Source organism: Odontesthes bonariensis, chromosome 2 (genome assembly GCF_027942865.1).
Source record: "Odontesthes bonariensis isolate fOdoBon6 chromosome 2, fOdoBon6.hap1, whole genome shotgun sequence".
In the NCBI taxonomy this organism is placed as follows: domain Eukaryota; kingdom Metazoa; phylum Chordata; class Actinopteri; order Atheriniformes; family Atherinopsidae; genus Odontesthes; species Odontesthes bonariensis.
The window spans coordinates 14,999,193-15,011,673 of NC_134507.1; the positions used below are offsets into that span (position 1 = coordinate 14,999,193).

General features: G+C 39.2%; 1 protein-coding gene across 1 annotated transcript in view; it reads right to left on the reverse strand.

Annotated features, from left to right (window-relative positions):
- Positions 1–12,481, reverse strand: part of hpse2 (heparanase 2) — a 55,087-nt gene that overhangs the window by 6,628 nt on the left and 35,978 nt on the right. Inside the window, exons 6-9 of the mRNA XM_075478261.1 lie at positions 9,470–9,517; positions 3,776–3,869; positions 1,950–2,056; positions 1,691–1,805 (exon numbers count right to left, since the gene is read on the reverse strand). Of these exons, the coding sequence (XP_075334376.1) occupies positions 1,691–1,805; positions 1,950–2,056; positions 3,776–3,869; positions 9,470–9,517 (364 nt within the window). The remainder of the gene's footprint in view (positions 1–1,690; positions 1,806–1,949; positions 2,057–3,775; positions 3,870–9,469; positions 9,518–12,481) is intronic.

Consider the following 12,481-nt stretch of genomic DNA (forward strand, 5'->3'; position numbering starts at 1 on the left):
TGTGTTGGGTTTGATAGGACAACTGAGAGTTAGACTGCTTGAGAGAAAACCTGGTCATTATTGAACTCAAATGCAGAATTGGCAGGTTCAAAATTGGAAGAAGGGCCTCATTAAAGACAGGATGAACTGTAAGCACAAACCACTGCCGTATCTCCTGAAAAATGATCAGTCTTTCTTCGCTTTCATACAGGGAAAACACGACTTACTGCCAGACCGGCAGATACCTGCTCCTCAGAGAATGATTCTCTGACGAGATCATCATCACTATAGTTAAGGAGTTTACCACCCAGCTCTGGAGGCAGATAAGCTGACACATGTGGAGTGAAAACAACAAAAGAAAAAGGGAAAAGGAGTATGAGTGGGACACAAGGGTAAGTACAAAAAAAGAGGGAGGGAAGGGGATAAGTATGGAAAAAGATGAAGTGGTTGCGTCATTTAGTGGGCTTGGGGCTTTCAGTCTATTCTACCAGTGGTGGAGTCATCCTATAGGGGAAGGGGCCAGGTCGTAAATTTCCCATGCAGAGGACAGGTTGGCCCTGCAGTGAATTCTCTCAGCAGGTAGGCTCGTGCAACCCTCAGACATCCAGCCATGTTAAAAGCATTGTGATCCTAGCAGGAGATCAACATTCCCAGAAAAAGAATGGAGACGAGGGGGGAGGAAAAATGAAGCCATCTTGATTGGTTACTATCTTTTTTTAGTTGGGCACAAATAAGCACATTCCCACAAAGAAACTAATCAGGATTTCAGTGAGAAATTATTGTGCAATTTAGCAAAAGTGATGGGTTAATGAGCCCACATGACATCAGCAAGTAAAATGGTATGTTGGGACTGCCAATTCGCCATCTAACAGCTAAAATCCATCAAACAAGTGTCTGTTAAATGCCTTGACTTAATCATCTTTCTCCATTATTGTGGGAGCAGTGATTTACACACCACATCATTAAAACAAGCCTTTCACTTCTGCTCTGCTTCATAAACCCTTTACAAAGTATTTAATAAATATTTTTTTATGTCTTTGGCTCATTTTCAGAAAATTTTTCACTCCATCCCACTTACAATTTACTTTTAGCAGCAAAATGAGATTAGCTTTGGGCTAAGATAAGACAAAAAAACCCCCAAAAACCTCTGTTAAAATAATCTAATTAGTGTTTAATGAAAAACACAGTGTAAGCGTTGTTGGAATCTTTTCTCCCCTCAGATACTGATTTTGCACAGGCAAGAATAAATACGAGTACTGAGAACTGAGCTTTGTGCATTTCTGTCCCTGCTTGACTGAACCACAGGCGAACTTGGCATTGGGCAGTCCCATTCCACACAGCCTTGCAGACCATTTTACCAACTCGCCTGTGTATCAGAATCTCAGGTTGCGGATCTCTCACCAGCCGACTGTCCCACACAGAAAAGCACACAGGGATGGGGGTAGAGGGGAGCACTGACACTGTCCTGAGCCACTGATAACGGGCTAAGGTTACATGGCATTTCGCCCCCGCGTCTAACCTCTCATCACCACTAAACGCCTTTCATCTCAACTAATAGCTCCCACGGGAAAGAGCGAGAGGTGCCATCGAGGCACTGGGTCTTGGACAGAAAAGTCACAATCCTAGCAGAAACGGTCAGGTCAGGCACTTGTTATTTTGAGGCAGTATATATTAAATCTAATCCATGTTGAGCTGAAATAAAGAGACTTACAGGTAAAGGGTTAAAATGCTGGTCCACAAGGTGTGTGTATCCGTAGTCAAAGAATGAGTGACGCAAAATAACATCGATGCCCTGGACAGCTGCCACACCCAGTGTGTTCATCCACCTGGAATACACGTAAAAAACACACACTGAGAGCAATAAGAATTCAGCTGACTTTGGTTGTCATGTTCATATGCACGATGCAAGCTGCTGCAGCCATTACTGACGGCAAACAGAAATGTTTTCTGAATCAAACAACATCACTTACAGAAAGCCGGCAGCATAAGTGTCTGAGAGATTACTGATGCCTCCTGTCCATGCTGGCGCTAGTCCACCCAGCCACACCTTCTTCCCAGGAGTATGTGTGTTAACAACCTGCAGTGAGTGATGGAAATGCAAGAGTATCAACAAAATCCACTCTGAAATCTGTTTGATTCCCACGTTGGGAGAGTTTGCGTCTCATTACAACAGAATCACACAAGACATAAATCTGGTGTCACTTATCAGGTGTGTTGGCTTTGAAGTTCTTTGTCCTAATGATTTATTAGATTTTTTAAAAACTGGATGAATCTTAATGTCTCGGCAAGTTATTGGAGAGTAATTAGAGCTGGTGACAAAACATCTCCGCAGCTGCACGGGAGCGGCTTGTGCCGCCGATGGTAAAGGGATTCTCTCGTGTGTTCGCGATAGAAAGAGCACTGAAAGAAATCAATAGAATTAGACAAGCTGAATGAATCTGCATATAAACAGGTGAACGTGGCTTGTGGAGTAAAGCGCTTTGTGTGGTCGAGTAGACTAGTAAAGTAATTAATCTACCATTTCTATAGGCAGAGGATGCACACAGAATTAGACACGACGACGTGCACAACGCAGAAACACAAAAAACAGTTGCATCAAACTGTATGTGGAGCTATGACTGAAACCCTGTGTACACACAAAGGGCAGATAATTTGCAAATAACATTTCAAGCCATTTCTTTGCATTGCTCTCACTTATAAATCTCAGTCACTGTTCATAGCCATGAAAGGATGAAGGAAGAACACCCTGACTGAATCATTTAGATTGAAAAGAATTCTGTTTATTAGGCTTGGTAGCAGCGTAGAAAAAAGCAGTTTCACTGAGAGCGAAATTGAAATACACTTGGAAAAGCAGAAAGAAGGAAAAGTAGTTTAGTTTAGGTGGTGGTCTGTTCTGAGAGCACAAACAGAATCACAACCACTGAATGCAAACATAACAGAAGCTATCAACCATGTCAAAAAAATACCAGGCCTAATAAAATCAACTACATTACTTAATCTCAGTGTAGTCTGTAAATTATATGTATTTTTCAAAAGTGAAATTGTGTAAACAAAAAATACAGATTCTGTAAAATAGGCTGGTTTTTTTCATGTTAAATTCTATCTGGACTTATTCTTTATTTTCACCACAGTGCTCACTGTCTGAAGTATATGTGACAAGCACACATTGTCCATCACATAGTTTTCATTTATAAATGTAATTTAGCATGTGGGAATAGATGTACATGTGGTTTTTGTCCATATACATCTTTTACACATCTAGCTTCTTTCTCCTGAAAGCGTTTGATGCTTTTTGCCTCTCACAAATCAGCAAGTTTGCCTGAGCAGCTAGTGCTGATACTATTACCTCATGGCCGACATCACCCTTTTACCCGGGGGACTCGCTCTTGTGGTTTGCACATGTGGCTTCTTCATCACAAAAACCTTTTGTGGGATGAATTATCCATAACTTGGCAAACTCAACAGAAATGAAGAAGTGTTTCATGATCAAATTGAATTATTTCTTCATATCATCCCTTGTGGTAGTCTGAAAGTCCACACTTAAAGAAATAAAAGCTTAATAGAAAAATAATAAAGGTAAATCATCTGAAATGTTTGCAAGATATTAATCTTATATATACAGCTATACAGCACAGTATATTATAGGAATTAGAAGAAATTATATTCTTATTGTGTATGTATGTATATATATATATATATATATATGTATATTCCACTATGTAAGTATACAGTATATAAAAACAGAAGTAATTTATATTGTACTGGAGGTTTAAAATGTGAAAGGAACATATAGTACCTTGGTGACTTTAGTAATTTGCTCGGTCAGTGTGTCCAAAAGACGGGTTTTCAGGAAGTCCTCTGCTCTGTTCACTCGGCCATCCATGTAATAACTGTAACAACAGAAAAGCAGGGAAACACTGTGAGAGAAACACTCTTTACCTTCTTAGGTACAAAAAACACTGATATAAAAAAAACAGAAAAATCAAATCTAAATAAAAAAAATCTATCTAAAATAACAATAAAATCTACAATTATCTTAGATTTAAACAGTATAATTAAAACTGTACTTATATAACTCTCATGTGACATTATCTTATTATATGACACAAATTTGCAAATGAAAATGGAGTCATTGTAAAGCGTTTTCATGTAAAATATATTCATAAAACAAATGAACTGTGTTAAATGTTACTTAATTCTTTTTAATTCACAACAAAGTTGGCCTGATGGTCCAAGTGGCCGCCCGTCTATACTATCATAATTTGTTACTCAAGGTAGTTCAATAACATTTCAACTGTAAACAAGGAACAACTTCACAAATGCAACACCAGCAAAGAATCCCCACCGCTAACTGTAATTCTCATTGGTGTAAACAATATGTCAGTTCACTTCAATTTGATATACAGGCACTGACAAATTCAATTTTCCTTCAGCGCATCGATAATCCGATTCTATGTCAAACTGTGGGGTTGCGTAATAAAGGAACTGGAAGCAATAGCCTTTTCAGACTGAGAATGAACAACACAGAAATCCATCTGCGGGGATTCTGTGTGAGAGAGAGATAAAGACACAAAGAGAAATGAAAATAAGGGATGAAGTTAAGAGAGCACAATGAGAGAAGAATTTATTGATAGAGCCAAAGACCTGAGGAACATCACCCTGTGGGCAGACCAGAATCCTCTCCAACATCCGCTGCAAGAGTTCAAGGAAGCAAAACAAGAGAGCAACAACCACACTCTGTAGTTCATGTTTCAGGTACCATATGGAAACATTAATATCTTATTTGCACTGCGGAGGATTACAAAAAAGCTCCATCAGTCTTGAAATCTAACTGTAATATTTCTAGAAGCAAATGATAGCTAATCAGTCATCTCAGCGGCCCTTTTAAAAACTTGGGAAGGAAGAAATTTGGGAATTTGAAACTGCTATAAGTCACGATAATAGAAAACACCTTAGAGTAGTTTAGAGTTCACTAGGCAAATGATCGTGATGGTCGGGTCACTTTAAGTCTCACAGGTTTATTTTTCAGCATCTCATTAATACATAGTGAAATTCAAAACCAGGCTTCTGTCAGTGGTTCCATTTTTTTTTAGCTGATCCACAGTAAGCCGCAATTTATCTGCTTGATTAAATATCATTGTCATCATGTCATTTACATTTACTACACAAGAGTTTAAAGTTTAAATTGCTAATCTCATAAAAAAAGGTATAAGTACCACATGCAAGGAGGTAAATATACTCATCCACTGGGGGAAAAAAATTGGTTTCTTTTTTGGAAGAGGATCATCATATCTGGGACATCAAACCCAACTTCAAAATGATCGAATTGAAATTTCTACATTTTCCAACCCCTTGTAATGTTGTACACATATACATGTACATTTCCAAATATTTCCCAGCACAAAAGAATAGAAAATTGACTCAGAGATATCAGATAAGCTCATCTCAGTCAGGTTAGCGGCTACAAATGTTGTGAGTCCATTTAAGTCTTCCAAAAAAGAAAAGAAACTCAGAACATTATGAGTTGCAAACCGCAAGGAGACAGTAAAATCACAACAATGTCGGCAGCTTCAGATTAAACAGCAATGGTAACACTTCTGCTGAACCTGTTTAGGAAAATTCTGCAGAAATGACAGATGTGTCAAAAAAAATGATAAGAATCGAGCGTAATTTAGTTCATGTGGGATGAAGCTGTGTTGCAATCTGAGCTTAACCTTGATGAAATTCTCCTCATAACACTGGAGGGGCCCCGAGCTCCTGGCCTCAAACTGTAAACAATTCATGGATTAGGTCCTACCAATTATTCAAATAATTTGGTCTTCCTATCATCTTTCCAGAGAGCTCTGAATGCTATTTTCAGTCCAGGTTCCAGGGAAAGAAAGTCCACTTTGTACACGAAAAGAGAATTTAAAAAAAAAAAACAGCACAAATTCTTAGAGCTACCTCTTCACTCATGACTAACTGAATTTTAGTGGTATTATAGGGCTACATGAAACATCTTTCATAAACATTCATATTTTGCGGCTAATTGGAGCAGAAAGCCAAAAAAGAAATGACCGAAGACAGTTTGGACCAGGATTTAAGGGATAATAGCTTGTTATTCAAGTCTACCCTCCTAAAGCAGTACTTACAACATTTCCTTTGTTCATCTGATATTTGGCAAGATACTGAAGCTGCAAGACTGACCAGAATTCAATAAAATGTGAAAATGAACAACAGTGAGTCTGAATGTTTTTCGGACGAAGATCCACTTGGTCAGCTTGTTTTACACAGCTTTCTCCCGAGTCCCAGCACCACATCAAAGACAGATCCCAAACAAAAGTATCTAGCACTCCTCTAACACGGAAATATGGTGCAGACGGACCTGTGATAGAATCAGACCAGCGATTATAAGCAATAGAGGAAGAGCATTTAGGCTAAACATACTTGATACTTGCACTCGATTTACAGTTACATAAACTGTAAATATACTGTAAAGTATTGAAGTCCTGAAAAAGAAGAAGACTATTGTCCCTTCTGGGGATTTGTAAGGCAAGGCAAGTTTATTTGTTGAGCACAATTCGTACACAAGGCAATTCAAAGTGCAGACAACACTGTGTCACCCGCATAGATTGCTCTTATTTTCAAAAACTCCTACTTTGTAAACAAACAAAACAAACTGAAACTGTGAAATATTTATAATGTAATACAAGTTCATCATTAGTACAGTCTTGAATAAGGAACTTGCAACAACTACATTTGTAGTGTCAAAATGACTTTTGTGGTGTCCATCTGCTGTAACAAGAGACTTGGGGTGAGCAGAGGGGTAGCACAGAGAGAGGAGGATGTGTTCCTTGATGTGGACCAGCAGCTCATCATCAGTTCAATCAATCATTACTTAACAGCTGAAGGATATGTAGGCTCCCTCAGGAATACTATCACAAAATTTACAGCCCCATAGTGAGTATTCTACTAAAGAAGATCACAAATCTTTACACGTCTCTTTCATCGACCATAAGTAAGAAGCACACGAGGCTCTCTGGGATGCGGTCATTCTGACAGGGATTAAGAATGATGTGGCTGTAATGTGTCATCCGGGCTTGTTTAAAATGTGACCATATTGCTGCAAAAAGCAAAACTAAGGAGCATGTTAATCATACTCTTAAAAAAATAGAATAAAATCAGATAGAATGAAAAACAGAAGAAAAAAAACACCCCACCAAAAAAAGGAATAAAGCAACAGTTATTAGAAGAACAAATGCTGCTTTCTCAAAGCATTGGCCATCAGAAAGCTCACTTTAATATGGTAGAGTTTAACAGTGGGAGATTGCTTGTTTGTTCCACACAGATGTTAAACTTCACACCACTAATACCCCACTGCTGGAACAATTAGGCTCACATTATGTGCATTGCTCAGGGGCATCTAAGCAGCAAGTCTTGTAGGAAAGGGCAACTTCGTCTCATTCCCCTGACTTTCTAATATTTTCACAGTTAGAGATGTCTGTTCACACGCTTTGGACTGTTTGAAATCTCTCTCCATGAAGCACCGCCTATAGGTAAGGCTGTTGACTGTACATACAGTTGGAGAGCCTGGGTGTAGTTAAGTGTTTGATTGAAGTATATGTTTGTCTAAAACCACAAATGTCAACCTCATGGCAGCGCTAGAGAAAGAGAAAGAGGGGATCAGCACTAAGATTCATCCTCTGGGGACCATAAATGTTTGTAAAAAGTTTCACGGCAATCAATCAAATGCGCACAGAGGTCTGTCAGCCTGGACCAAAGAGGTGGCCCAACGCTGCAGCTCTCCGAGCTAAGACAAATAGCAAAGGCCAAAGAAATGGCATTTAAAATATCCCAACAGGAACATGGATTTCTAGGATCAAAGCGGTGTCAGTGCCAGTAACATTTTGCAGTGTAGCTACTTTCTTTTATCAAGGTAATAAAACTGCAACAACTGTAGATTTCAGCACAAATTGCATTCACCTGTCTTTTGTTAGTGGAAAGGTAGCCAGATTTAAGCCTGAGAAAATGAAACCAGGCTGGAATAATGGCATGTTTACCACTGTGTTGAGATATAACAACGGAACAGTTATTTATAGGATTTCACTGTCTTAAATTTTACCCTTGTGCTGCATTATTTTTTTCATAATGTACCTAAATGTTTTCAAGGGCTTAGAGAAATGGACTGGCAGGCCAATTTAGCACTCAGACTCTTACTTTGAAGCTATGCTGCTGTAATACGTACATATTGGCTTGGCATCGACAAATGACTACAGGTTTGTGGCTGTTTTTATTTCAGTTCTAACCAAGGGATTGAGCATTAGCTTTGTATCGGTCTCTCTTGTTCAGTCATTGTTCTAAATTCTCTGAATGTCGTTATGCACCATAGATGATGGAATCCTCACATTCTTTAATAGAGTAGGAAATCTGGTTAAGAGTTTTGCTCTTCAGAAAGAAAGGGTGAGTTGGGGTGGGGGATCCAGCCAGGCAAATATTGTTAGAAAAATGGGCTCAGACTATAAATTCAGACAAAACATTCAAACAACTTGCAGAGATGGGAAATATGGGAGGAAAGAAAGCACAAAGAGACAGAAATATAAAGGGAAAAATCAACATTCTCCTGTTTTAGTGGCTATTCCAGAAGTGGATAACTAGTAGGTGAGACAATTTTCTCCAAATGTGAAACTACAATATTACAGAAGAAAACAATGTAAATCAATCTTATTCAATAACTAATTTAAATCAAACTACACTTTAAAGAGTCCTGACCTGAAGGCATATAAATATCGAACCTCATTACCATTTCATCATCTAAAACTCCGACCGAACATCTCTGACCGTATAACACAGACAAATCCAGCTCAGTCTGAACCAGTTTATAATGGGTTTTGTGCTTCTTACTTACTCTGACTGATTAAAAACAACTTGAGACAGCTGCAGTAGTGTAAAAGCTGCGCCGTAGACGTGTTAATGAGTCGGCTCCACTTTTGATAGGTTGGCTTCTTTATAGAGGTCAGAGTTTCTGTCACGCAGCATGGTTAGAATGGAATCTGGGCCCTGAGTGTAAAACGGGCTAATTGACAGAGGGAATGAGCCAGAGCATATGGTTTGATTTTAACAGTGTGGGTGGTGTGTTTCCAAACCTTACTGACAGCCCTACTACCTTCCGTTTGTTCCAATTTTTCCTAATTAGACCTGACCTTCACCTTAATGACCACTCACCCAGTCACACAGGGTTTGCCTGAGCTCACACTGGGGCTGACATTTTGTACACATTTTTACATCTGCGTGTTGGGAGGAACAGATAGAACCCGGCGGAAAAGATCTAACTACTGATAGATCTGCATGCATTCCTACAGGATGTGCAAAAGACAAATAGCAGGTGGTACTTGTTTAAGACACTCTCAGGGTCCTTCTCCTGTTGTTCCATTTGCAGAATAAAGAGTTCCTCACAGTATTACTTTTCCTCGGACAAAATAATAGAAGAGAGAAAAAGGGGTAAAATACCTACTGTTGCCACGTAACAGCATCTACAACTGAGCCAGCGTTCTTCATGAACCTGAAAGTCAGAAAAAACAAATATTTACCTGATATTCATCACTCTTCATAACATCTATCTTATTTTCACAGTTATAGCCAATATCACGATACATTTATACAGCTCTAAGGACGCATAACATAACATCATGAGCTGCCACCATAATCAAACCTGCCACTGGAAGAATGGCGAGGAAATGTTTGGATAATGGATGCTTGCAGCTGACCACATAAACGCTTTGCCGATGTCTTGATTTCTAAAGGTATTCTCAAGTTAGTTTTGATGCTATAAATCTGTTTAGCAGCAAATATAAGTATTGTTTTTTTCTCTCAACATATTGCAATGTAACGTTTAACTATAGCATTGTTTTTTTTTAATCATATGTATACATATCTAAAAGAATAAATAAATTATGTTTTAGATGTAAAATTTGTTTAATTTATCTTAAGTATTAATGTTTGACAGTATCCTATCAAGCCAACATGAAGAACATAAATGCATATGAAAATCAAGTACGGTCACGTGCTCCGTGTTGTTTATCTTCAAAGACTTAAAGTTGCACAGCTGACAACCATTTCCTCTTCGAGAGGATAATAATTGGGGTGATCTGTGTGATATGTGAGAGGTGAAAAGTGAGTCTCATTTTCCTGTGGACTGTATTTTTGTGTCAGTTTTATGTCTGACATTATGACATTATAACGTTAGATTTAAGCAGCTACATCGGTTGGCATTTGAACAAAAACTGACCTTCGTGTTCATGTTGCGGGATAAACAAAAACAATAGGGTAACACGTTAAAGCTGAACTGCGTCAATGAAAAAAAAATAACATCTTAAAGTTTTAAACAGCTTCTAGTGCTACTAAACTCAAATATACTATTAAAAAGAAAAAAAAAAACATGTGAAACAGGTCTTCCGTTTCAAAGGACTCATCCTGTTCACTAACATAAACAAAGCTCTTCCCACTATCTGCCTTCCTCCATCTGAGCTATTGCATCTGTGCGCGTTTCTACCTGGTCCAAATCACTCCATATTTGGAGGCAACAGCATGCCAGACATGTCTTAATGTGTGTCTCTAAACATTATGATACAGAAACACAACTTTCGCCACTGTGGCTTGTTTAGTCTGTGCAGCTCTGATATTTGGACAGTTAAGCAGTTCAGTATCAAATTCATCTTATTTCCTGAGAGCACCAAAGTGGTTGGGTTGTCAAACACGAGAGCCACCTCCTCGTAACAGTGTCAAACACACAAGAATCGCCCTGTCATCAAACGTGACACGAGTGACCCACGGATACTCCAGCTCTCATCCCCTCACTGCTCCCCCCTGCTCTTCGTACCGCTCATCTTCTGCGGCCACCCTCTCTCTTAGAACGCTGCTCATTAATCAGTCTGAAATACGCACGCCGCTGTGCACAAACACACAGCTTTTATTTATGGTGAATTTGAAAAAAAAAAGAAAAGAAGCTGTTACTAATGGGTTCATTCAAGTGAGCAGCTCAAGTACGCTGAGGAGAACCACATTAAACTATTATTCTAGCATTGTCTTCCAACTACCTGTCAGAATGTGAGTGGGTGCAGCAAAAAGATGGAAACAGATTTAGGCCGAGATATGCTGAGACACTAAAGCGTTCCTGTGCATGCACCTACACATGCACAGGCATAGGTGTGCGAGTGAAAGCACTGTGATTTTAGCACACACCGAACTGACTTTATGGATGGTATTTTTGGTTGAGAGGAATGCTGTTTATACACCCCGGCGATACAATCTCTTTATATTTTATATCTCCAGTGACAGCCCTGTGGAGCATTTGCTACAGTCTCCAATAAGCCATGCAGACGAGAAAGTAAATGTTTGATTTTTATGTTTATCGCACCTGAGACCTCAGAGACATCATGCATTATACACAACAATATCGTGTTTGTGAGCATCAATACGATCGCTTCTAATGTTGTCTACACAGCTTTTGACAGCACTGTATGAATTACAAATAATAAACTGCACACTATGACACTTTAAAAAGTTTAATAATCGAGCCCGGCGATACATCTTCTTATTAGGTTTAAAAAGACGCATTGTCAGAATTTGATGCCAGCAACAGGCTCACAGAAACTTGGGAGAGACAAAGAAAGACAGAAACAAAAAAAAGTAAGAAAGTAAGAAAGATGGGATGAGTTGAGGGTCACCATCTTGAGCAAAACTATGTCAGAAAAAGATCTATAGAATAAAAAAAACATTTTGTCAAAATCTACAGGGGATAATATAGTGAAAAGATTCAGGGAGTCTGTGAAAGTCTCATTTTCTGGTGGTCAAAGCCAGAAACCGCTGTTGGATGTGAGTGATCTGTGAGCCGTCCGCAGCTACTGCTCGAGAAACTGCCATGCCACTATGATCAATACAGCCACATGGGCTCAGGAGAACCAGAAGCCATACATGAATTCTGCAGAAATGTCTGAGTTTTCTGGTTATGAGCTCATCTCGGACGATACCACGATTCAGCTGTGGGAAGAAGAATTATGTCTGGTTCTATGTTGAGAAAGACCATCCACGCTGTTATCAGTTGGAAGCTGCAAAGGTAAGTGTCTGTGTCAGTATAAGGGTGCATCGGTGCCCGTGGCATGGATGACTGGCACATGTGCGAAGGTACCATTGATGCTGAGGAATATCTTGGAACTTTAGAAACTTATTCTGTGATCAAAACGACATCTTTTCCTGGGATGTCAATGATTATTTTAATAGGATGATGTCAGACCTTGTTCTGCAAACATACAACAGCGTGGCTTCATAGACACAGTGATTGTGTGTGTGTGTGTGTGTGTGTGTGTGTGTGCTTGACTGGCCTGCCTGCAGTCCAGATCTGTTTCCTATTGCAAATTTATGGAGCATCATGAGGAGCAGAATTAGACAACAACAACAACCACCGACTTAGCTGAAACCTTGTTTTTGGCAAGAAAGAACACAGATTCCTCTTACTTCCTCTTGCAAA